This window comes from Triturus cristatus, chromosome 7 (genome assembly GCF_964204655.1).
Source record: "Triturus cristatus chromosome 7, aTriCri1.1, whole genome shotgun sequence".
NCBI lineage: Eukaryota > Metazoa > Chordata > Amphibia > Caudata > Salamandridae > Triturus > Triturus cristatus.
Window position 1 is genome coordinate 1,583,459,880 of NC_140590.1, and position 27,459 is coordinate 1,583,487,338.

General features: G+C 46.6%; 1 protein-coding gene across 2 annotated transcripts in view; it reads left to right on the forward strand.

Moving 5' to 3' along the window:
• The window catches only part of CSE1L (chromosome segregation 1 like), a 458,899-nt gene that overhangs the window by 188,506 nt on the left and 242,934 nt on the right, over window positions 1-27,459 (forward strand). For both annotated transcript variants that reach the window (XM_085619429.1, XM_085619430.1), the window contains exon 13: window positions 5,426-5,510. In XM_085619429.1, coding sequence (XP_085475555.1) covers window positions 5,426-5,510 — 85 coding nt within the window. The remainder of the gene's footprint in view (window positions 1-5,425; window positions 5,511-27,459) is intronic.

Below are 27,459 nucleotides of genomic sequence, written 5' to 3' on the forward strand. Positions count from 1 at the left end.
GGCTAAAATTAGATATAACCTTACTCGTGGTGGCAGTAAGGCAGTATCAGAGGACAGTGTAAACACACTCAGTCAGCAAATGGTCTCACACACTCAAGAACTGAACTCTAGGCCAATGGTTTTGTATCAAAAGATATAGTTTTATTTTAGAACCAACAATAGGTATCAAAATATACTTTCTCAGAATGAGAGGCTTTAGTTAAATACTTTTCAATCGGCAATATACTTTTGAAGGAAATAGTTAGTTGCTGCAATGGGCAACACAATTCAAACACAATTTTACATTGAGCTCAATGGGAATTTCTAAGTAAATGCAATTGATTACTTTTAGGATTACTTTTCTAACCTCAGGACTGTATCCTAGATTCAGTCCTGGGACAGTTCCTGGAAACAAATAAGTAAATACGTTTTGGTTACAGGAATGATTTTTGAGGAAATTTATTGTATTTTAAAAGTTGACAATTCGAAACTTTTTCACATAGAATCACCAATGTTATCCTATCGGAGGAACTTCACATAGCAGGTAAGTAGGGCTATCTGGTTTTGGGTAAGTACTCGACTGGCAGAGTTAAGGTTTTGGGCATAGACTCAGGGGTCTCCCAGGGTCAGGTAGGTACAGTTGTTACACCCTCAGTGGCACGGGGGCAGCCGGGTGCAGATTGAGGTAGGCCCAATGTTATCCTATGGGAGGCAGGGGGCCGTTGGCTGGTGACTGCTGGCAAGCCGGCCACGAGGCTGTGGGAGCTGGGCTCCTGGTCACTTACTCAGGGCAAGTGGGGAAGTAGATTAGGATAGAGCTTGCACTGCCAGGGGCTCTCGGGCGGCTGGGTGCAGGGTGCTTTTGAGCCGTCGGGCGCTCAATGGATTTCAATGGAGAAGCTCAGTGACGAGCAAAGGCTGCAAGCTCGGGGACGAAGATTCTTCAGGTGCGACCACCACTTGGAGAGGTAAGTTGGGAAGCTGTGGGTTAGGTTGGCACCCAGGAGCTGGGCACAGGGGGTCGCAGGACGCCAGGTGCAGGGGTGTCTTTTTGCGTAGGGAAATCTTACACTCAGCTGGTCGTGGTTGGGGGGGGGGGGGTCCTCTGGTGTTGAGGCTGCAGGCGTAGTCAGGAGTGTCGAGGAGGATCCTTGAGTGCCGTATTCGAGCTCAGTCGCCGGAGGGACGTCCTCGTGGTCTTTGTCCACTCCGGCATAGGCCAGGCTTTGCGGGTGCAGTGTGTGCAGGAGTTGCGGTTCCTGGCTGGTTACTTGCTTTGAGCAGTACCATTGCTCGTGGGGAGTCCCAGTTGTTTAGAGTCACAAGGCAGTCAGGTCCTCCGGAGTTTTTGATGTTGCTGACCACTGGAGACGCCGGGGTTTAGCAGGAGTTCGATGGTCGACAGGCCTGTAGGGCTGTGGCCAAATCAGTTGGTGTCTTCCTCTTGTTAGCAGCTGCACGGCAGGTCTTCTTGTTTCTTGATCTTCTTGCTCGTTTCGGAATCTGGATCTGAGGAAGAAAGGTTCAGAGTGCCCCTAAATACTAAATTTAGGGGCGTTACAGGTAGGTAAAGGGCAGGGACCAATGGGTCCCTTACCTGGGGTGGGTACACCCCCCTATCCTGCCACTCTCCTGTGGGAGGGGGGCAGTAGCCTAGTCCTGATTGGGCAGGGCTCCCCATCTTCAATATGGCGAGAGCCCGGAGATGTGCTTCACCTCGCCTCCCCCACCTGAGGGGTGCGGTTGGCAGAGGTATCACACCCTCTTTCCTTCCTTGGGGTTTCCCAACAGTCTTCCCGCCAGAGTGGGTGTCAGAACCAGTAGGGGCCAGTTGCTGAGTACAGCAAGTGGCCTGGAGAAGCTCACAAAGGCGGCATGCCTTTGAAGCTTCCCCTGCCCATCCAGGATGTGCATTGTTGCAGGCCCAGGAGAGCGGATGGCTCTCTACCCAGGGGTCCAGCAACATGTCTGCTGTGTGGCAGCCTTGCCAGACCCTCAGACAGGACGTGGATTGTAGGTTAGGTTCAGGGGGCAACTCTAAGTTGCCCTCTGTCGTGCATCTTACATTAAATCCCACACTGGCATCAGTGCGGGTTTAATGTGCTGAGAAGTTTGATACCAAACTTATCAGTCTTCAGTGTAGCCATCATGGTGCTGTGGAGTTCGTGTTGACGACCTCCCAGCACCATATATTCTTAATGGCAGCACTGCACTTACAGTGCCCAGGAATGGACCTGGGTACTGTAGTGGCACAGGGCTCATGCACCTGTACCCACACAACTGGCATAGGGCACCCAGCTAGAGGGGTGACTGAGGTATGCCAGGGCAAGATGTGAGCTCCCAGAATGCGCTCTTTCATCTAATCCAATTTTATGTTTTACATAGGGCATACTTAACACCTGGTAAAATCAAAGACTATTTTGAGGCGTCGTCTGCTTGTCGAGTTGTAATCTGGAGGGGGTGAAGTTTTTACACATGTTCTGGGAGTGCCCGCACCTGGGGGACTATTGGCGAGAGTTGGTGACTACCTTGGCGACTGTGACGGAAAGGGAGATAGTCATAACACCAAGGGTTTGCTTGCTGCAACGGTTTCCCCACACTGCTAAGACTAAAATCACCAGCAAGTTCATTGATCTGAGATTAGTCCTGGCAAAAAGAGAGCTTCCTACCCATTGGAAGGCAAGGCAGGGACCTGCTCTTGTGCGCTGGCATCGGGAGCTTGTGAAGTGGGCGGAGAGTGGAGGGAACTACAGGCTGTCCATGGCTAGGCGGAATGGGAATGGCTCGGGCGTGGGTGGTGCTGGTGGAACGGACTAAGCACCCTCCTGACGATGAAGGGGCTCTTGATGAGACGGAGGGCGCGCAGGCCACCTGAAGGGGCTGTCTCTTGATGAAGGAGGGGCGTGATGAGGCAGGTGAGGGCCTGGAAATGTATCCCCCTCACCCCCCACCGATGTTCCCGGTCTGCCTTATATTGTGATCGGCGAGGCAAGTATTTTGGTGGGGGGTACAGGAGAGCTAGGAGGTTCCCTGGATATTTTGAGAGGCTAGCGGCATGCTTGGGAGGGTGGCTTTGTTGGGGTTCTTGGGGATAAGGGGCGGGTTGGGTATTGGGAGTTTCCTGTTTGAATCTGCATTTTGGACTGTTAGACATGGTGGTAAACAGAACTATATGTTAGGGTACCTAGGGGGGGATGGCGGGGATCCAGTAGTGTGCTCCTGGGGGACTCTGGTAAGATTTTTTGCTTATAGCCAACTGGGAAGGCCGCAGGAATGCTAATTATTATAATTGTAATGCATATTGCCTCTCCAACTACTTCGCTATGATGCCTGTGAGGCTGTTTGTATCGCTTTTTCAGAAAACCAATAAGTCTGTTAAAAAAAAAAAGGGGGGGGTGGGAACAACTGCTGATCAACTTAGTTATGAACAAACTAAACTAAATCTACCATTAATGCATTGCGGGTGAATTTGTGCAACATCTTAGTGAAAACCAGAGCTGTGATATGTTGACTGCGCACTGATCTCTGCAGAAGGTGTGAGTTAACCCACTCAGCTAGTTTATTGGCTGCTACATAACACGGAGCTGCACAGACAAGTCAGGACGGCCTTAAAACTCTGATTATTTCCAGGTCTCTTCTTGATGCCAGCAGGTGACACCATGCCCAGCTTTGGCATTGGCTCACCCCTATACAGCAGTGGTTGGCATCCAGTGCAGGAGGTGAGAGGATATAAGGGAGGGAGAGAAGTCGAGCAGCCAGGGTGGGAGCTGCCGGATAAGGCCTGGGGGTTGTGGTGTTGCTCCAGGTACTCGATCCCCCTATTTTTGTCACTGCCTGCACACCTGTGGAACAGACAGGTTAATGCCTTCCTTGCATGGGTGTAGTTACATTACAATCCTTATTTATGTAGCTTCTGATGTGTTCAACATGCCTTTGTCTTTATTAGCTTGGATTTGACCAGCTCCAAGCAGGCAGCAAAAGCACGTTTCCATGTTATTGAAGTCTGCATGGGCAACAGTTTGTTTGCACAGCTGAAACTGCATTGTATGCCAACAGTAGGCTGCTAGGGAAGACAGCCTGGCCCCATCTGACACAAATATTCAAAAGTTCCAGAGAGCTGCTTAGTTATGATATCCAAGGCATCGGTAAAGCCTAATAACTTGTTAACTTGAGGTAGTCTAATTTAGGCACGAAGACCTGGTGCAGTTGGGCCCTTAAAAGATTGAAACTCTGGCCTAGTTTCCAGTAGCCAGAGGGGATTGATGTTTACTAAACCTGTTGAATAACAGTAATTTGTCAACTAGCGGGGTGAATGCCCCCTGTTTAGTGTTTTCCTTAGAGAAAAATAAGAATCTAATGCTTTGTGTGGTTTTTCACCAAATTCTGCATTTGATGTAAATTACTGCATGTTTATCAGTCTGTAAATATCAGCAGGTTCACCAGGGGAAAACTGCAAGTGTGTGGCAATTATTCTGGGAATTATGGTCCCATCAATACCCAGATACCACTAGGGAGGGGACAGCGTTGCGCTACAAATGCTGTTTGATTGATCAAAACCCTGTTTGCAAAGGGATAGAAAGTTGCAGTCCCACTCAGTCACAGCTGTTGTTTATACTTTCTCCTGATTTCTCAGCCATGTGCCAAATAGCAGCCTTAAGGACCAGCCAAAATGAATTAAAACAATGTTCTTAGTTGGTCAAAGAAAGCCTAGATACAGAGCATAGGCATTTTGGTTTAACTCTATTCCTCATTGCAGTCTTCCTGATTTTTCTAGTGCCCGAGTAGAGCCTGAGTCCCTGTACCCCATTACTCAAACCTCCATTTTTAGAGAGGTGGCCAGAGTACTCTTGAACATCAAAACTATTACCTAAAATATCACCACAGGATAACGTTGGATTGGGCCATAGTATTAAACAGTTTCTTAGCACGAAGGAGCGCTCCATAGTAGCATTTGGGGTGTGTTCTCTACCGCAGAGGTTGCTGGATCCTTCGGATCATAAGTTTAAGGTATTATTTTACTGCCCTGTCAAAGTACTTTCCTTTTCTGAAATTAAAATATTGATAGCACATGAATGTGTGATCTATTGTACTGTACTTCAATTTGAGTTTGAGTTCTTCCACCTCCTTAAGTTTGTCTTGGCTGCTCACCCTCCCTACCCTCAGAGACTCAAGTGGTCGAATCTTCTACTTGGCCTTTTTATTTAGAGTGTAATGGTATTCTGTTCCTTGGACCATATTAAAGGCCTTGCCCACTCAGGTTAAGACCCAGTAACCTCCGACTTCCCATATCCTCAAGAAAAGGCTCGATAGGGGAAAACTACTAAACTGCTTTTGAGGAAAGTACTGTCACAAGAATGCCAATGCATTGTTTGTAACATATGAATTCATGTGTTAATGGATGTACCATTTTAATATTTGTTTATAATGCCTTATTAAAATTTTTCAGCATGGTATAACACAAGCTAACGAGCTTGTCAATCTGACAGAATTCTTTGTGAACCATATTCTTCCAGATTTAAAGTCAACAAATGGTAAGTGTTTTATTTTTATTAAATGAATATTGCGAGGCTTATAATAACTGTTTCTTATTACTAAAACACTATAATTCCAAATGTTTGGAGGGGATCATGTTAAGAAGAGGCATTTCTTCACATGCTTAAACTGTTGATGGTCCTTGTACCAGTGGATTGTTTAAGGTGCCCCAGTTTGATAAATTATTGAAAGGATTTTTATAACCTTCAAGAACTTCATTCCTTTCCTCTGAACCCTGAGCAACCCTTGCTGACTTGGGAGCAGGGTCACATTCTTCTTTACCCTGCTCCCAAGTCACTTCAGACTCCTATGCAGCCTGCACAGGTAGCTATTACAAGTAAGGTTGTGCGGCTTGTTGGCGCAGCACGAGAGTGGAGGCGGCGGACTCCCGGTTTACTGTTCCGGGTCTTTACCGGCAGAGTCAGCACTTTGGACTACGCTCCAAAGAGGTGCGGTAAGCAGATGCGAGGGAGCGCCTTGGAGAGCGAGTGCAAGGTGGGAGTTTGCTCCTTCTTTCCCTTCGAGTGCGCTGTCTGTTAAGGTAAGATTTTGGAATTCTGCCTCGAGGGCTCACTGGCTGTTTGGACTGCCTCTAAGTTTTGTAGCGAGGTTCATGTAGCACAGAAGTGTGTAAAAGAGTCGGTCGGGGCTGTTTTACTGCGAGCGGGTTCTCGGAATTGTATGGAGAACGGTGGGAGTAGTGTCCCTCGTAGCGCCCCCCACAGTGCTACCACGAATCAAACCATTAAGCCAGCTATCTGTCGCTACACATTGTGCAATAGGGCTGCTAAACTTGCCCTAGATCACGCTAAGTTCACTTCTGTTTTGCCTCCGGTCGTGGAAATAAGGGCCACTGCTAGGCAGGGCAAAGTGAGAGCCACCACGGAGAGTACCTCCCCAGCTAGTGGAAAAGGGAAAGGAAGGCCCAAGAAAGTTTTGTCTTCCAAACTCAGAATAACTCCATCTCTGAAGACATACTACAAAGTGTTATCTACTACGCCGGATAGGGGGCAAAATAAAAAATAAAAAAACACTGGCATCTACTGGTATACAGTCTAGCTTCCCCCCCCCCCCCCCCCCCCCCCCCCCCCCCACCTAAGGAAAATATCCAGCCTTCTGTCATGCCTTCTCCCGGGGTAACAAATGAAGCGGACTCATTGATCAAGCAACAGGTGGTTCTCTTCCAGGGGATCCTCATCAAAGTCATAAGCACTAGAATATTCCTGCCTTTCCGCGGGACCCCGGAAACACAATCATATATGTGATAAAAGTATATGTGTGTATATGTATATGTGTATATGTGTGTGTGTATATATATATATATATATATATATATATATATATATATATATATATATATATATATATATATATATATATATATATATACGATATATCAAATGCAGCCTTTCATAAGTAGAGCTGAATAATGCTGTAAGGACTCCCCTGTATATAATCCATAACATATCATAAACAGGGAAGAAACAAAAGCAAATCATGTTTGAACACTGTTTTAATGCTTTACATCAGCACAAACACCTCAGATAGGACTGAAAGCATTGTCAGCTCACAGGCTGCATTGCAGAAAACCACAGCCTAGAAAGCGAACTCTTAGCAACATAGAAAAACTGGCACCGTGCCTTTAAGGCAGCCATGACCCCTAGCTTCCCATCATGCCTCAGGGGTGACAGGTCAATTGTTCTTTCCGGCTCCTTCAGTCAGGACCCTGGTTACACAGCTCCGCTCTTTTCTGGTTTTATTCAGAAATAATCTACCCTTTTCAGAAAAATTTTATCTTACTTCGACGTCTTTCATCCAGTCAAGTAAGGTGTTTGCTTTTTCTGACTAATTTTGGCATTTTTTTACCACTCAAAATGCCATCCCTTTTTGATCCCTGCCCTTCTTGTGGCAAAAAGAAGGCCAGGTCAGACTCTCACTCGGTCTTTATTCTTTGCCTGCCTAAAGATCATGTCCCCAAGACTTGCCCTCATTGCCAGTCTCTCTCTAAAAGAACTTTAAAGGACAGAGAGAGGATACGTCTTTATGGATTGGCAGAAAGGGCTTCCAGAGGCAGGTCTCGGGTAAGAAAAGGCTCCAAGAGGCCCAGATCCTCTTCTAGACCCTCAGCGTCAGGCTCGGTGCTGAGAAAACAGCCATCGGAGGGACATACATCGAAGAAAAGACCGTCTATGTCGGGCTCGCCATCGAGAGAACGCAGGCATGAAGGAACGTCATCGACGTCGAGAATCCGACAGCCTCCGCCGTCGTCATCCCGGCGACGATCGCGTCGAGAGCCAGCAGACCTCCGTCGATGTCGGTTAGACGTTCGACGTCGAGAGCTGATAACCCTCCGTCGCCGTCACATAGACTACGTTTGACGTCAAGGGGAGAGAATTCTCCACCGTCGCAGACCAGAAGCCCTCCGCCGACGTCATTACAACGTCGCTCGGCGTCGAGAGCTAGCAGCCCTCCGCCGTCATCATCCCACCAACGATCGGCGTCGAGGAGAGGAAGTCCTTCGGCGCCGTCGAGTCCACATTGCTCGACGTCGAGACGAAGAAGTATTCTGCCGTCGTCAAGGCGCCATTCGCCGTCTACACATTCGATGCCGAAGAAACTACAGTCAGCGCCGAGACCGCTCCCAGAACCTGGTTGAGCCTCGACGACTAGAAGATCTCGATCGACGTCGAGGAGGGCTCCGTCACAGCGGGATATACGCTCGACGTCGAGACCACCATCGCATAGATCTGACGAAGGTTCAGTAGTCTTAGTGACGGAATCCGCATCAAAACACTCTTCTCACTCCTCGAGGTCCACATTCTCCAGCTGCGTCACCAGAACATCAGAGGAGATCGCGACCGAGATCGCTGTCGCACCAGAGGGCCTCTCCTTCTATACATCTGTCTCCAAGATGGCTTTTACCAGTACATCACTGGAGTAAGACTCCAGCGGGAGCATCGAGAAGGGAGGAAGAATACACAGATCCCCTCTACAAAGATTAGTACAAGAGGTGGATAGATCGCCTTCGCCGGTACGCCACCACCGTGAAGGAAGATCTAAGGAACGCAGGCCTTCTACGTCACATCATCGCAGAAGGAGGTCTCCCTCATGGTCATCTTCCTCCACCCACTCCTCTTAGAGGGACTATTCGCCTACCCTTTTGGAGAGCCCTCAGTCGAGAGTGTCTCTGATAGATGACATTAACACCTATCATGATTTGCTGCAGAGAGGGGCTCAGAAACTGAACATTGCACCCCTCAGGTCGCAACAACAGTGATCTTCGAGACGCTGCACCAAAGATCTGCTTCGCGTCCGTTGCTGCCTCTGGTTCCTGGACTTCTGGAACCAGCAATGGACATTTATCTAACCCCCTTAGCGATTAAAGCTACACCGGCCAGAATTCAAAAGAAGTACAAGCCTGCTGATGTAGACCCGGTGTTCTTGAAAACGGATCCACCTGCGGATTCCGTGATAGTCGCAGCGGCACGTAAGACGCACGCAGTCTCTGCTCATGCGTTGGTCCCTCCGGACAAGGAGAGTAAGTCTCAGGACTCTTGGGGACGAAAGGTTTGTGGCTCGGCAGCTTCTTCACTCAGTCTCTTGTGCAGCGGCCTTATTAGGTCGATACGACAGATCCCTATGGGACTCTTTGGATCGGTTCAAAGAGAAGTTACCAAAGGAGGATCAGAAAGACTTTGAAGAAATCATTACGGAGGGTTCCTTGGTAGCTAATCAGATGATTAGCACTGCTGCGGATGGTGCCACACTATCAGCGCATTCGTATGCACATGAAATTTGCGCAAGATCTGCCTGGTTAAGGCTTACAGCTTTTAAACCGAATGCTCTGCAGAGGATCCTTAACCTTCCCTTTTCGGGTTCTTCATTGTTTGGCTCCCATACAGATGAAGAGATGGCTCGAATGATAGCTGAGTTGGGCACTTTGAAGGCAGTGGGGCTAGAAAAGAAAAAGGAATTCAGACAAAGGTACAGGCCCAGCTAGCGCAAGGGATACCAACAGAGGGTTCAAACCCCTCAGTGGTCCCAAAGCAAGACCCAGGGAAGATCGCAATTTCATGGTCGAAAGTCTAGCAGAGGTAGAGGGGGTAGCCAACAATAGTCCTCCTCCACCACTCGACCAAAAGGAAAACAATGAGCCAGAGCTTCCGCTGACGCCGTTGCCCACTCCAGTGGGAGGAAGTGTTTCACAACATCTGAAAGAGTGGTGCAACATAACAAAGTATCGTTGGGTGCTCAGTATACTGCGCAATGGTTACGCACTACGTTTCCGTGTGTCTCCAAAGGACATTCCTCCGAAAAGATCTCGTCCTCACCAGCTAAAATTACTACGACAAGAAGTGGTGGCACTTCTACAAAAAAAGGCCATAGAGAAGTTTCCCATCTCGCTGCGAGGAAAGGGAGTGTACTCCAGGTACTTCCTTGTGCCAAAAAGAGATCAGGAGCACAAGTGCAGACCAATCCTGGACTTGCGGTCGCTGAACAAGCTCATCTTGAAAGAAAAATTTTGCATGCTGGCGCTTCATCAAATATGTCCACATCTGCAAGCAGGGGACTGGATGTGTTCAGTGGATCTCCAGGATGCGTATTTCCACATTCCTGTAACTCCCCCTCATTGCAAATTCCTGCGGTTCGTGGTCGGCAACAGTCACTACCAGTTCAGAGTGTTGCCCTTCGGACTAAAATCTGCCCCACGAGTCTTTACCAAGTGCATGGCGGTGGTAGCGGCAGCTCTACACAGACGAGGTCTGTTCGTATATCCATACTTGGACGATTGGCTCTTGAAAGGGCCATCTCCTCAACAGGTGAAGATCGACCTCCAAGTGTGCCTAACTTAACTAGGCCTGCACGTGAATATGGAAAAGTAAGTTTGCCAGCCTTCACAGGTGATCCATTACCTGGGCTCCGTCCTAGATACAAACCTAGGAAAAGAGTTTCCTTCGGAACAGACTTTTATCAATTCGGCAGAAGTGCCAAGTTCTTCTCCAGACCAATCGCCCGACGATCCGGCAAGTAGTGTCCCTATTGGGATCAACCGCTTCTTGCATATTCCTCATTCCCAACGCCAGGCTGAGGATGAGACCTCTACAGCAGGACCTGGAGGACAAGTGGCACCAGGCAAACGGTTTCTGGGAAGACCGGATTGTTCTTTCGCAAGCAGCAAAAGCGTCTGTTCTGTGGTGGACTCGTCCACGGAACCTCCTAGTGGGAGTCCCTTTCCATTAGCCTGTTCCTACCCATTCCTTGGTAACGGATGCATCGCTTCAAGGATGGGGGGGGGGCACATGCATTGCCTACAAATGCAAGGGCGGGGATCCTTCAAGGAACAATCCTACCACATAAACATGTTAGAGCTACGGGCAGTCCATCCAGCCCTGAAAGCTTTTCAGCCCTCGATCATGTCCAACTCAGTCCTCATCCAAACAAACACGACCACCATGTATTACCTCAACAAACAGGGTGGTACGCGCTCTCGCCCTCTCTCCCTGGAGGCTCAAAAGATATGACTAGGCTGTCCGGTTTTAGGTTTAAACCTATAATAACTGATATAACCCCACTGAAAGAGAAATAGCCCTCACCAGTGAACCTATAAACACTGGAAAAACACCTGCACAACCACAAACTAAATGCCATTCAATGAAAGGCAAAAGTGAGTGAAAGAGTCATTTTCTTTCTTCCTGTGTGGGCCAATACAATGTAACTTTGTTATGCAAGCTAGCAGTAAGAAAGTCTGGCCTACCATTATTCTGCTTGTGTTTTGCTGTTTAGGGATGCCATTAAAATATTGTTTCTTCTTCCTTTTTGTTTTTTTCAGTTGTGTGGTCTTTGGTCTAAAGATGCAGAGTTTAGAAGCATGTTTAAGGTCTTGTTTAATTATTTTATAAACTGTAGAGAATCAGGAAATATCAAAATCATCATATTTGATATTTTGGCTGCGTTTGATTGTTTCACTGATAGGTAAAATGGCTGGTTTCATAAGAATCTTTCCTAATATGGGTCATCACATTTACCCACCGAGAATGGGTAAAAACTCTTAATACATCAGCCTCCAATTTCTAGTGAGTCAGTATTGTTAGTAGGCGAATTGCCAACACCTCAGGCTTTAAACATTCAATGCAAGGTATAGTGACAAGTATATGTGAAAAGAGTGATATCACCAAGCATCTGGGATAGTGGTTTAAACATGACACCAGACTTTTGGAAAACATGGAACGCAGTGTCACATGGAATGCTCTGCAAAAAAGGTTCTTTCCAAGTTCAACAAAGATTGGAGTGAGATTGTTTGTATTTGCAGTGATTCAGCTACATATATGAAAAAGTTGTGTGATGACCTGTCGAAATTGATACCTGAGCTGAAGTGCTTTCCTGTAAGAGATCCTTGCAACTTGTTAGATGGTATGCTGAAAGCATCTTTGCAATCTTCAGGGTTAATGAGGAATGCTACTGACTTTTTAGTCCATTCTGGTGCACTGTTTTCTCATGCACAGGGACTAAAATGCAAATATTTATCATTTTGTGCTTTGTGTGGCATCAAAGAGAGAGTCATCCCAACTGTGTCCCTTAGCTGATGGTTCTCAGACGAAGGGACTGTGAATTCTATATTATCCATGTGGCAACCGTTTACAGAATGATGATGCCAAAGGCAAGAAATGTGAGGATCTTTGGTCACATATTGATTGTAATGTGAAAAAAGTACACTCTACTGCATTCTTAGATTTGATTTTTACAGGCAAACATAACTGCTGTAGTGGACATAATAAAAACTAGAGTCTGAAAACACCCTTGTCTGCCAAGTGTTCAGCATAATTGGTGCAGATGTGAAACATCTCCTTGAGAGTAGGCTGGGCGACACCTTTAGTGACTTTGGCACTGCAACATGTTCCATGTTAGTGCTTGCCACTTGCTAAGCAAAGCAATGGTGAAGAGCAATTCAGGAACTTTTATTTTACAATGTGTGAGAAATGGCTTGCAATGATACATAGAAATGTCCCTTCACCACCAATGGCATTTGAAGTCAATGAAACCTTACTGTGGTACTCTGTTCTAGATCCCTTCCATAAAGTGGAATTCCCTCCATAGTTTCAAAAGTGCTGCTTCATTTTTGACCACTTCAATAAGTCTGAGGGCATAAGCGCCCAGATCAGCGCAAATATTGCAGACCCTGCCCTGAGAATCGCAATCTTCAAGTGAACCAGTATTGGCATGGAAAGCTATGTCAGTGGCCAGAGTGAACACATTGTGTACTGGGTATTTTGGCGTTGCCCATCTCAAGTGCCAATGTTGAGAGGGCCTTTTCACAGAAGTTTACATGGGAAGGAAGGAGCAAGCGCACATGACCGAAGACTCACTGAAGAAGTGTTGTATGGTGTACTACAATAGATTAAATTAGCAAAAATCTAGTTGGTCCTCATATACACTATACTTACACTGTCTACATACCATGCCCTATCAGTGCAGAAAGCAAGCAATAATAAAAGCAAAACGGTCCATACGCACCGAAAAAACAGTTTCTTTAGTTTTTAATGGTGCGAAAATGTGTAACCACTGAATACCACAGTTTTTTAAGGTATTGAAATCACTTGAAAACACTGAAAAAACCCCACCAGAATTTACCATACATAGAAACTGAAAACAGGAAAGCCTAGATATGACATTGGCTTCTAGCCCGAGGCCTTTCCGTCACAGCGGTGCACCTTCCAGGAGAGCGAAGTGTGCGAGCGGACGCACTCAGCCGGCACTTTGAAGATCAGCCAGACTGGGTGCTAAACGACGAAGTGGTGGCAGAAACTTCCCATCAGTGGGGTCAGCCTTCCATAGATCTGTTTGCAGACGATCTAAACAAAAAATGCCACACCTTTGCCTCCAGGTTCCACTGTCCAGGGACGAGCGGGAATGCTCTTTTGATGGATTGGTCCGGAATATTTGCATACGCCTTTCCTCCCCTGCCTCTGATTCCGAAGGTGGTGTCCAAGCTCATCCGGTCCAACATGTCAATGATCCTCATAGCCCCGGACTGGCTTCGACAATGGTGGTACCTGGACCTATTACAGCTGTCGGTGCACCCCCACAAGAGGCTCCCTTGCAGGTCGGATCTGCTGACCAAGATGGACGGGAAGATCCTACATCCCAACCTTCCCTCACTGAACTTGGCGGCATGGCACCTAAGGTCCTGCAATATGGACATTTGAACTTACCGCAGGATTGTATGCATATACTAAAGGTAGCAAAGAGACCTTCCACAAGGGCTTTGTATTTCTTTAAGTGGAAGCGATTCTACCTGTGGTGCACTCGTAATAACTTTGATCCAACCACAGGGCAGGAGGAGGTTATTCTTCCTTGCCTCCTGTACTTAGCTAAATCAGGGTTAAAGTATTCATCGATCAGAGTACATTTAGCGGCTATTACGGCCTATAGAAAGTCTCCAAGCCAGCCTTCCTTTTTTCAACTACAGTCGGTAAAGGATTTCCTACAGGGGTTAAAGAAAGTGTATCCCCCTGTTCGGCCTCCTTCTCCTCCTTGGGAGTTGAATCTGGTCCTTTCTAAGTTGATGGGTCCTCCTTTTGAGCCCATCCATAAAGCCACGCAGCAGCATTTGACATGGAAGACCGCTTTCTTAGTCGCGATTACCTCAGTGCGAAGAGTAAGCGAAATCCAAGCACTGTCTTCCAAAGAGCCATATACTATTTTTCACCACAACAGAGTAGTATTAAGGTCTTACCCTGCTTTTCTGACGAAAGTTGTATCTGATTTTCATATTAATCAGGCAATTTCATTGCCGTCCTTTTTTCCCAATCCTGCAGAAAGGTCACTCCATTCCTTAGACCTTAAGAGTGCTTAAATTCTACCTAGAAGTAACTAAGGTCATAAGATAATCAGTCCAATTGTTTTTTAAATTATGGTTCCATGAGGACAGGTTTTCCAGCTACCAAGAGATCCATTTCCAGATGAATAGGGTCTTGTATAAAATTGGCATACCGGGTGGCAAATAAGCCCCTATTGTTGTCACCTAAAGCGCACTCCACTAGGGGAAAAGCAGCTACAGTAGCTTTCTTGCATGATGTTCCGGTGGCAGAAATTTGCAAGGCAGCAACCTGGAGATCTGTGCATACTTTCACAAGGCATTATTGTCTTGAAACCGACTCCAGGACGGATACTCAAGTAGGCCAGGCCTCCTTGAGGAATCTGTTCAGATAACAAAAATGTCTGAATTATCAAGTTTAGTTGTCTGAGCTGGATTGTTAATTATGATTTTTCCTTTGCCCGCAGTGGATGAGGGGAGGCTCGCTATTCTATTCTAGTGCTTATGACTATTGATGAGTATCCCCTGGAAGAGAAGGATTAGTTACTTACCTGTAATCCTAGTTCTCTTCCAGTGGTATCCTCATCAAAGTCATAAGCAACCCTCCCGCCTCCCCGGGCAAAGGATCCTTATTTTTAAAGGAATTGTCAACTTTGTGTTATGGCTTTGTGTCACCGCAAAGAACAACTGACCTAACTGTCACCCCTGAGGCATGATGGGAAGCTAGGGGTCATGGCTGCCTTAAAGGCACGGTGCCAGTTTTTCTATGTTGCTAAGAGTTCGCTTTCTAGCCTTTCTAGGCTGTGGTTTTCTGCAATGCAGCCTGTAAGCTGACAATGCTTTCAGTCCTATCTGAAGTGTTTGTGCTGATGCAAAGCATTAAAACAGTGTTCAAACATGATTTGGTTTTGTTTCTTCCCTGTTTTTTATGATATATTATTTATATTGGTTATATTATTGATTATATACAGGGGAGTCCTTACAGCATTATTCAGCTCTACTTATGAAAGGCTGCATTTCCTTTTTTATTATATATATATATATATATATATATATATATATATCATACATGTTTATCACATATATGATTGTGTTTCCGGGGTCCCGCGTAAAGGCGGGAATATTCTAGTGCTTATGACTTTGATGAGGATACCCCTGGAAGAGAACTAGGATTACAGGTAAGTAACTAGTCCTTATCCATTCCTCTGTGGAAGTATCAAATAGGTATTCGGCTTTGGATAGTCAGGAAAACGGTTTAGGCACTCTTCCAGTAATGGAGAAGGTGGATGTTGCTGCGTTATCTAGGCCGCCTGACTTTCCCCAAGGCCTACCCCCTAACACGGTGTTGACCGAGTCACTAGCTGATATCCTATTGAGCCTAAAGGAGGACATTGGGAGAGGATTCTCAACCTCCTAATTTAATCAAGCTGCAATCCAGGCCTCATGTGAGGTATTGGCACAAAAAATAGAAGAGGTTTCGCAGAGAACTGATATCCTTGAATCTGAGATCCCTAAAATCAAGGAAGCACTACACTCTTCTTCAGCGGAGATGGATAAATTAGCCCACCAAAATAGGGAATTGAAAGACGACTTAGAGCGTCTTGAAAATCATGCAAGAAAAAACAACTTGAAAATATTAAATGTCCTTGGCTTTGAAAGCAGATCAGGTCAAGAGTAACTCCTTTTCCAGCTCATTTTCCTTTTCTGTTAGGTCTGATGTCTCCCACATTACAGCAACAAAACAGTGGGAGTTAGGCAAAAGAATGGTAATTCTAAACTCACTAGGGTCTAATACACAACTGAGATTTCCGGCATCTCTCCGGATTATGTGGAATAATCACATGCATAACCTGCGTCAAATTGAGGAAGTAGATGCCCTTATCGACAAAATAAGGAATGGGAGTGGGGTATAGGTGGAAAGGGGATGAGAGTTCTCACTTGACTTTTTCTGTATTGTTTGTATCGCTGGGCTTCTCTGGAGAGACTGGTTCATTATTTATAAAATTGAATTGTTTTGTTATGGTCGCGTCCAGGGGTCCTCGCCCATAGGGCTCATGCCCAGAGGAGAAGGGGAGTTGAAGGGTTCACTGGGGAGGGAGGGGAAGAGGAGGTGCGGGTGAGCACTGGTGGGGTTGCAGTGGGGAAAAATCAAAAAAATTTCCTCAATCTCAACTACGTTTTAAGATTTAAGACGTTCTCAGAATGCCTGAATAAAGTTCTGTCAGTGAGAAGATGTCGCAAGTCTTAATGAGTACTACAATTTAAATTTATCTCGTGGAACATCAATGGGCTTAGATGTCCACGTAGACAAAGATTAGTCATGAAATTCCTTGAACAATCATCCTCACAGGTTTGTCTCCTACAAGAGACACACCTGAGCTATTTGGAATGCAGGGCCATCTTTGGTAAATACCACTGGGTTGAATACTATTGCTCATCTGAACAGACAGTCCATAATAAGAGGGTGGCAATTTTAATTAGATCAGGAGCTAGAGGCAATATTAAATCTGTTTTATCAGATCAATCTGGGAGATGGATTATAGCACAGCTAGAAATTGGGGGGACAGAGCCAACTATAGTCTCATTCTACAGCCCCAATGTTGATGATCCAGCTCCTATCTTTAAAATGCAAGCCAAATTAATAGAAACCCCTACTCCAATAATAATTGGAGGTGATTTCAATGTTCTCCTTAATCCCCTACGGGATAGATCCAACCATAGTTACCATGACGGTGCCCTTCGTATCAGTCGGGCAAGGACTAATATGATCCATGATCTTGGGCTGGTTGATGTATGGAGGGCAAAAAAGGGTGCTACATCAGGTTTTACCTTTTTCAGCAAGAAACTAGGTCATTCCTCCAGAATCGACTACATTCTAACTGATAGGCTGGGCTTCGAGAATTTATTAGATATCTCCATCCTTCCAAGTATCCTTTCAGACCATGCCCCTATCTCCTTTTCATATTTAGGGAAAAGGCAAAGTTTTAGTCCTAGATGGACATTGAAAAGGGCAATGCTGTCTAATGCAGAAATAACCAGCGCACTTAAAGCTTCTACACTAGACAATTTTGCAGTTAATATAGGTTCAACATCTTAAGATTTTGTTTGGTACGCATTTAAAGCGCATCTACGTGGACAGTTACATAGTCTGATATGCTCTAAGAACAGGGAGGAGGTCCTAGAATTTCAGAATCTGGAAAGGGAGATATGCAAGCTGGAAGGAGAAAGAACGAGCTGCCCTCAGACCATTCTGAAAACTTGACACAAGTTCTTAACAATCTTGAACGTTTGCGTCAGGAATATAGGGGGAAACTGGAACAAAAGGTAAAGGCCCAGTGGTCAGCCCATAACATGCAAAACTATGAGTATGGTGAAAAGGCGGGTGCCCTTTTGGCCTGGAAAGCGCAGGTGGATAGAGCTAAAAATAATATAAACAAACTAATAATTGATGAGTGGGGCAACCTCATGTAAACAGGAGGATATGCAAAAGTGCCTCCTTTCCCTGTTCTCTGATTTGTACAGAGAAGAGAACCCCTAGTCCTGAGAATATTCAAAAGTGGCTGCAGAATAAGGAACTACCGCTATTAACAGAGGGCACCAGAGTTGCTCTGGATGCCCCTATAACCGAGAGCGACATAAAATCGCATATAAATAAGATTAAGAACAACAAGGCTGTGGGGACTGATGCTCTTCCTGGGGAGATTTATAAAATCTTCCAGGATGAGCTAGCCCCAAGACCGTGCGAACTATTCAATTATATCTATAGTTCGGAAGGTAGAGTCCCTAAATCCTGGAAGGAGGCTGTGATTGTTCTCATCTTGAAGCCAGGGAAAGATCCCCTTAAAGCCGACTCATATAGACCAATCTCCCTGCTTAATGCCGATTTACAAGATTTTTATGAGCATTTTAGCGGGGAGATTGGTCAAGATAGTTCCGCAGCTGATCAATATGGACACAAAAGGGCTTTATCCCAGGGAGGTTTATCCAGAAGCTGACGCTGCAATTAATAGGTAGTATAGATCTAGCGGTGGCACGGTCGGATCCCTTGGCAGTGGCGGCATTTGACGCAGCCAAGGCATTCGACCGGATCTGTTGGGTCTTCCTTTGGGAAACCCTAAAGACAATGGGATTTGGGTCAATCTTTATACAGACCCTGATCAGTTGCTATCAGGGGGCCTCCGCAGTTACCCTGTTAAATGGCATGCTAACATCAAGCTTTAATATAACACGGGGAACAAGGCAGGGCTGTCCCATCTCGCCCTTATTGTTTGATATATACATAGAGCCTCTAGCTCAAGCTCTAAGATTGGATGAACTAATTACCCCTTTTAGTGTCAATCAATATAGCAGTAAGTTAGCCCTATATGCGGACGACTTGCTGTTGTATACTAATATCCCAGTAGAGGTACTCCCAAGGGTGGAAGCCCTCTTGGAGGAATTTGGTTTGTATTCAGGGTATCTTGCCAATTCCTCTAAGACCGAGGTAATGTGCTGGAGCATCAACAACTGGGCTGGCAAAATAGGTAAGGAATTTAGATGCCTAGGGATAAGCATAGTTAAAGATCTGGATGATATCCCTCAGATTAACCTGAAGAAGGTATCTAAAGAAATATACCACCTTTTCTAAAGATGGAAGAATTTACCACTGACTATTTACGGCCGGGTCAATCTGGTAAAGATGGTTATTTTGCCAAAATTGGCATACTTGTTTAGTGCCATACCCCTTGATTTTCCCAGTAAGGCTGTGAGTAAAATCCAAGGCAAAATAGGCCGCTTCATCTGGTCTAATAAAAGTTTCAGGCTATCCTGGAAGCAGCTAATACGTAAGCTCCTAAAGGGTGGTCTAGCTCTCCCGTATTTGCTTTGGTATTCTTTTGCTTTTCAGTTTAAAAACTATACGGATACTGCTCACTATTACTGGTGAAACCAATTGGGGGAAGATACTGAGTGAGATGGTCACATTCGAAGGGGGGGGGGGGGAGAGAGAGGGCTTTCTATACAAGTTTGGGGCTCCAAGGTATTTTAAAAAGGTTCGCTTGAAAGTTTTAAGAACAGCTCTTAAAGTGTGGTATAGGGTTAGAAGTAAATTGGGAATCGGCTATTATTCAGAATTCGCTCCCATTTGGGATTCCCCTGGGTTACCTACATGTTTGGAAGATAGTCTTGCGTTGCCCATTAAAAAGGCTTGCATCGCGATTTGGTCTGATCTTGTATCATCAGACGGAGTCCATCCATGGGAGGTATTAATATCAAAAATAGGAAGCTCTTTCTCAAAATTCAAATATTTACAACTGTCCTCCTGGTATACAGCTGAGAAAGAGTCTATAGGCGGAAATTGAGAAATTGAGCTTCGTCTTCAAAATGCAAAATCCATTAAAAAAGTAGTTTTGGTATAAGAATCTATTGGATGCCGACGTTACAGACCTCCCTCAACAGTATTCTGTATGGAACCTATCAGCCTTGGATATTATAGCTGTTGACTTGTATGGTCTGTCTCTTCAAACATTATATAAGTATGTTAAACCGGCATCCCTTAAAAAGAATCATTTTTATGTCAACAGTTATTATACCCCCATGAAAATAGCAAGATTTCCCCCTCTCTCCTCCCCGAAGTGCCCAAGATGTGATTTCTCCGCGCGGACGATATACATATATTCTTTGAGTGCGCTATCCTAAGAGGATTTTGGCAGAATGTGGAGCGTGCTCTTGGAGCGATTTTTAAAGCTAAGCTTAATTTGAATCTTGCTAGTCATATTTGGTATTGATAATGAACTGACAAACTAGTTGTTGGCAACTCAAAAAGGCCTGTTATTGCATCTGATCCTTATTGCCCGGAGGGAGATTTGTAAATTGTGGAAAGACCCAAGGCCCCCACTATATGAGAACTGGCTGAGTGCCGCATTTGGTATGGCTCGTTTAGACCAGGGACATTCGAGTGATAATAATTTTAACATCTGGTCACTGTTATTTTCATGGGCTAATGAAATGAGACTAGTTCAATGCCCCTTGGTCCAATGATTACACCAAGCTTTATACAAAGAAGCTGGCCTGGCAGTCCTAAAGCCAATGCAGTAGCAGAAGTCTGGGGTGCCAGGATGGAAGGATGATTTCTTGCTTGTTTTGCAGAGGCTTTATGGTGAGAAGAGGACACAAAAAAAAAAAAAAGATTTGTGCGGGGCTTTTGACCATAAAAACAATATGCCCTGCTCCAGCCATTGTTAGTAACTGTTCGAAGCTGGCTTTGTATATGTTGCACTCCTATTTAAGTGAAGCACTCTGCACTAATCCAGACAACCCTTATGGTGATTTTAGGCATCTCAGACAACCATAGAAAGCTCTCCAAGTGGTAGATGAGAGCAGCCTTCAGGCTTAGTCCAGAAGGAGTGTTAAGCAGCTTGTTTTACCAGATCAAATCGTATAGTGTAGGTCAAACTAGAAAGAACCACAGTGTAGTTATGAAAGTAGTGAGTGTGTATAATTAATATAACGCTAACACATTGGTATATCTCCTACCCGAAGATATCGGCACAATACACACAATACTTTAGATGTAACCAGGCAAGTAAGCACAAACACACAGTGGTCTCCAGTGGGAGACCAAACCATATACTAAAGCAGTGGAATGGGAACTATGACCGAATTCAGGACTTGGACGAGAAGACTCCGAAGAACTGGGGACCAAAAGAACTACCCGATGTAAGTACCCAGGAAGCTCATGCAGGCTGTGTGGAGAGTGGAAACACAGCTGCATACTCCATATAAGGCAATGGGAAAGTTGCAGTTTTCAAGAAGGACCCTTCCCAGTGGACCCTGAAGAATCCCCATGGAAGACAAAAGGCTGGAGAGTCAGCCCACCTGTGGATACCCCAGGAACCAGGATACCTTCACCAGGGAAGCCTGGTGCATAGGTGTGAAGTGACATCAGAAACTGCTGTAGACCACAAGGGAGGACTTGAGGAAAGATACCGCTGGCGAAGAATTTGAGAGTCTGGTGGAATCCAAGGATGGATTCTTGAAGAGGAATAACTGCAAGCAGAGTGGACAGAGTCTGTCACTCTGAAGTGACCAGGAGGCATTGAAGACCAATGCCCACCGATGAAGGAAGATGCAGAAGTGATGACTGCTACCTTCTCCCTACAACTGTGAGGGTTAGGCGACGCTGAGGAATACCAGGACCCGTTCATGAGCTGCCCCATGTTTGAAGTGAAGAACCAGGGGGTCGGTGTCCGGCGGGAGTACCAACAAGCCGTGGCAACAGACGTGGTAAACGAAAAAGGTGCAACCTTGGGACTAGCAAGGTCCAAGAGACTCCCCAATTACAGGAGACTCGGAGCAGTCACGAGCAAGCAGGGGAGCCCAGTGAAGCAAAGAAGACCCTCAAGAGGACCCACAGGGCGAAGGCACAAGAGTCGCAAGAGGACCTCCAGCAGCTCACCAAAGATGCAGGCCTGCGGGGTAGAGGATGCAGTAAGGACGAAGATCTTAGCATGCACAGATGCTGGAGCTTCTTGTAGCCCAAAGATCTCTGGATTGTGTCAAGTCGACGCGGTGCAGAGGGGTTCTGTTCCAGCGGTTCCAACGAGGGATACTGGCCTCAAACTTGCTGAGAGTACAGAGCAGGCCTCAAGGGAGTTGCAGTACCACAACCTGTGTTGCTGAGCTTTTCGGAGTCTGTAGGACTTCCAGAGCAACAGACCAGTCTGCTTTGTTGCGGTGCCTACAAATGCAGGGAAGTGACTCCTTCACTCCAAGGAAGATTCCTTCGGGCGTCTTTGATGCCCACAGGCTTGGAGAGGAACTTGGATGAAGCACAGGCACAGATAACGAAGACTTGCAGAGCAATAGGAGACTTCCTTGATGCAGTCTTGGTTCCAGACAAAGTCCAAGGTGCACAAATGGTTAAAGTAGTTTCAGGTTTGAATCTTGTCCCACGGCGAATCTGAAGAGCCACCCACAGGTAAGCCCTTAAGTACCCTAGGGAAAAGGTTGGAACGATTCAGGGTTCCCTCCCAGGGGAGGGGCTGGGCTGAGGGGAGGATACTCTGATGTCCTTCATCCAGTTTCCGACCAGAGTGGGAGCCAACAGATCCCTGAACTGGCTCAAACTGAAGTATGCAAGGAGGGCACCAAATGTCCCCTTCCAAAGCAGTCTGATGGTGCAGGCAAGCACCCCCACCCTAATACACTAAGTCCTGTCTGGGAGGTGGTCACACCTCCCTGTGACAGGAAACCTATCATTCTACCTTCCCCTGCTCTAGCTCAGCAGCAGGAGGGCAGAATCGTGTCTGGGGTTTTTCAACAGCACTAGCTTGCTGGCAGACCCATGAAGGCTGTTACTGGGAGCACTGGGGGCTTCCTGTAGGAGGCCCCTGGCACATGGAATCATAGCTCAAACGCCGGTTATGGTGTTGTGGTATGATTCCAACATGTTTGATACCAAACATGCCCAGTTAGCCTTTGAGTAATGACACAAGACACCATTACACTCATATTCTAGCACCCTGCCTTCAGGATGGAAAGGCCTAGCTTAGGGGTGACTTGTAGGTTTTAAGTGCAGTGACCTCCGATATAAGAAAACGTATATCTGTAAGTGGTATTAGCACCAACTTACACAGGCTGCAATGGCAGGCCTGTAGTCACAATTTGAGTGGTCTCATGAGTGGCACAATACATTCTGCAGCCCCTGGGAGACCCTTGGTGTACCTATTCCCTGGGTACCTTACTACCATATATTAGGGACTTAGAAGCGTACACCAGTAGCCATTGGGAAGGTACCAAAGTGCTTAGTGACTGGGGTCCTGATTAGCAGGATCCCAGTCAGACTAATCATAGAAGAGTAACACCAGCAAAAAGTGGGGTAACCATGAAAGCAGATGCTACTTTCCTATATAGCATATAATAGAAATATATGGTAGCAGAGAGGGCCTGACCAAGGAGGCAACACTAGATCAATGCAGAAGTATAATATGTTCTCAGAGCCTTGTATTTGTTGCCTAATAACCATGACAGAGACTTACTGTGACATCTACTACACTTAAAAGCCTGACGTACCCCACCTCTGCTATCCCTTTTTTATTTATTCATTTAAATACTTGGATGTGTCTATGAAGCTATTGTGCGGAAGCTTCTGCTAGCCCCTGTAGGAAGCTGGCTCTGTATATACTATACCGTATAGTGTGCACAGAGTCCAGTGGAACCCCGAAGGTAGGCAGATGTAAAGTTAGATAGCACCTTACTCTCTATTTGTGGTAGTGTGGCCGAGCAGTAAGGCTTTATCAGAGGACAGTGTTAAGCATTTGTTGTACCCACTCAGTCAGCAAATGAATTCACACACTCAAAGACTGAACTTCAGACCAATTATTTTTGTAGAAAAATATTCTTTGGTTTATTTTCTAGAACCAAGCAAGCCTGGTACAGGTAAGCAATAAATACTTTTACAGTAGTAATGCAGTTTGTAAACAGTTTGAATTGTAATTGTATATGCACTTTGTTTTACTTACAGTATGGTTGCAGAGAAATGCAATACTTTGTAAATACATTACATAAACTTGAATGGGCTTTTCAGTAAAATACCAGGTAAGTTACTTTTTAGATTACTTTTCTTACTCCGAGTACTACACCTGGATACTACACTGGGACCTTTCCTGTAAACAGTTAAGTAAAAAAGTTTTGGTTAAATAGTACAATTTTAAATAATTTCTTTAAGTTTTCAAACTCCAACTTTTCCAAGAAAAACAGTCCATGTTATCCTATGGAGGAAAATAGTGTTATTGGTTTTCAGGTAAGTATTGGGTAGTTGGAGTTGAGGTTCTGGGGTAGACTCAGGGGTCCCCCAGGGTCAGGGATGCACTCTTGTTACACCCTCAGTGGCACTATGGCAGCCGGGTGCAGAGTGCTGAGGACCAATGTTATCCAATGGGGGATAGGGGGCCTCCGTTTGGTGGCTGCTGACAAACAGGCCACAAGGTTGTGGAAGCCAAGCTCCTGGTGTTAGGCTCAGGGCAAAGTGGGATCCGATTTAGCACACAAAGTGCACCTGCATGGGCGGCTGGGTGCAGGGTGCTGTTTTGGCATTGGGCGCCCTGTTTTCAATAGGGAGTTTGTTTTCAGCTGCAGGTTCTGTCCAGGAAGACGTCTGGGAGGAACCAACAGCTGGGCAGGTAAGTTGGAGGGCTGGGGTACGTAGGTACACCTCGGGTTCTTTTCTCCAGGGAGCAGGGCGGCTGGATGCAGGGGTGTCTTTTGAGGTCGGATTTCACCTTACCGGGTAACTCCCGGTTGTGGGGGGGGTCTCCGTGCTGAGGCTGCAGGCAAAGTCTGAGTCCTCTTTACACATCCCAGAGGGAGGGGGCGCTCGAGATCGATGACTTTCTGGGGGAGGTAGCATTAGGTTGGCTTGGGGATACGCAGCGGGAATTTTTATGCCATCCGTTTGAGCTTGACGAAGTGCGGGAGGCGATTATGCAGTTAAAAAATGGAAAAGCGCCGGGCTCGGATGGATTGCCAGCCGAATTTTACAAAAGCTACATTGATATTATGGCGCCCGTCCTCAGGGAGGTGTATGAGGAATCCCTCGAAGTGGGTATATTGCCACCCTCGATGAGAGAGGCGGTTGTCACGTCACTGTTGAAGCCCGGGAAACCTCCTGATTCATGTGACTCGTACAGGTCACTTTCATTAATAAATTGTGACGCCAAGATATTGGCTAAGGTGTTGGCCAACCGTCTGACGCTGCTGATGGACCAGCTTGTCCTACCGGATCAGTCAGGGTTTGTACCCAGGAGCTCGACTTCGCACAACCTTCGAACTCTATTTTCCCTGGTCCAGATGGTTGACCAGGAGTTCCCACTTGCTGCAGTATATCTTGATGCTACTAAGGCATTTGATTCGATGGAGTGGGAATATCTCTTCGGCGTCCTTAGGCGGATGGGCTTCCCCCAGCTATATATTCCCTGGCTTCAGCTGCTATATAACCAACCAACGGCTCGAATACTGATCAATGGTCATATGTCTTCCCCGATAACTGTGTCGAGGGGTACACGACAGGGATGCCCGCTGTCGCCCCTGTTGTTTGCGCTCGCCGTAGAGCCGCTTGCTGCCCGACTGCGACAGGTACACCATGACAAAGCGTTTCGCTTCTGCTTGAGGCAGATACTGATATCGCTCTACGCCGATGACACGACGCTCTATATAAGAGATCCGCAAAATAATATTAACCCCATATTGCGGGAATTTATACGATTTGGGAGGCTCTCTGGAGTGGGTATTAACTGGGGAAAGTCCATGGTATTTCCACTCACATCGGCCGTGACTCCCTTCCCGCTTGACTTTCCATTAGAGTGGTGTCATGAGGACTTTCGATATCTTGGGATTCAGGTGGCCCGCAGCAGGGAGGAGATTATCAGGGCAAATTATGGCACTGCTGTGGAGCGACTCAAAAACAATGTAACGCGGTGGGTAGCATTGCCCCTGTCCATGGCGGGTCGCGTGTCACTCATTAAAATGAAGATATTACCGCAGTTTTTGTACTTATTTCTGAATATTCCCCATTATCCGGGGCGGGTATTCTTTGCCATGCTACGCTCGGAGCTCATCCGTTTGGTGTGGGGGGGAAAGCAGCCGCGGTTGAAGTGGTCTATACTAACCAGACCGTATGACCAAGGGGGGTTTGGTGATCCAGACCTCGAGATGTACTACTTTTGTGCTCAGGCACACTATGCCTATTATTGGATACACCCGCCACGATACATGCCGCAAGTAGCGGTGGAGGCCTGGCTTGCTGACCCAATACCCCTCACTGGCCTCATCTACGGTCCACAGGACATGCCGGTAGTGGCGCCCACCACGATCACTAGCTCGGTGGAGGCCTGGCGCCGTATAGCGGCCCGCCTGGGAATCTTGTTTCTATATTCCCCCAGATTGCCACTCACATATCGCCCGAGTCTGACGTTGCTACAAGAGAAGGGATTTCAAGATCTTTGCAACCACGTTGGGGTCAGAACCTGGGGGGGATCTCTTTCACGAGGGAACCTTTCGCACAACTGCGCAATTCCTGCGAGAAACAGCACACACACCACTTGATGTATTTCTATATGTGCGATTACGACAGGGCATGAGGTCACTGTTGCCTGATTTCCCCCGAGAACCGGAGTGCTTTGAGCCGCTACACCGGATGTTGCGCTTGGCGGATGGAGGGCATTTGGTAGCCGGGTTGTACGCCTCCATACGGGAATGTGGTGTGGGAGATGACAGTCCGGCCCGGAGCCGATGGGAGAGGGAGTTGGGGAGCGAGGTCACTGAGGAGCAATGGCGATATTGCTGTCGTCAGACGGCACAGATATCGGCTAATAGTAGGTTCCGGGTCATACACTTTAAGTTTTTGCATCAGATATACTACACACCGTTAAGAAACTGTGTTTCCACCTGGCTGATAATGATCGCTGTGGGAGATGTGGGCAGCCGGGTGCGGGGTTTTTGCATCTTGCTTGGGACTGTACCTCGGTGCGTGACTACTGGGAAAAGGTGTTTGTGGCGCTAGGAGATATGGTTGGTGTTCAACTGGAGAGGGACCTGGTACTAGCGCTCTTGGGGCGTACGGCATATATACCTCCGAAACACAAAAAATACATTGCCATCGCATTGTTACTGGCGAAGCGGAGGGTAGCCTGCCGAGGGGGTAGAGGCCGGGCCTCGAAATTCAAAGACTGGCTGGCTGATGTGACGTTTTGCCAAGAACAAAGTACTACATATGCAGAGCGATTACCGCGGGCATCACGGCCCCAAGAAATTTGGGGACCATTGGTGGGGTACCTTCTGACTCATGAATCCGTAGGGGTCGCTACAGCGCTGAGCGCGGCCGGAGATGCGGGTGAGGAGTGATTGATGTCCATACAGTACCTCCCTGCATGACCGGGTTTACCTGTGCTGTAGAGATCGCATGAGTATTGCATGATTTAAAGAGTGGGTTGTGGTCTATGTGTAGGCACGGACTGGCTGCACTACACATCTAGGGTCCCTGCTGTGCTGCTGTTCTGCTTATGCCTAGGATGTTGACCAGACTCTGTAATTGCTACAGTGATGCTATTTAAATGATTTGTGCTCTAGACTGCATGCCTCTCATAGTGACTGCCTTT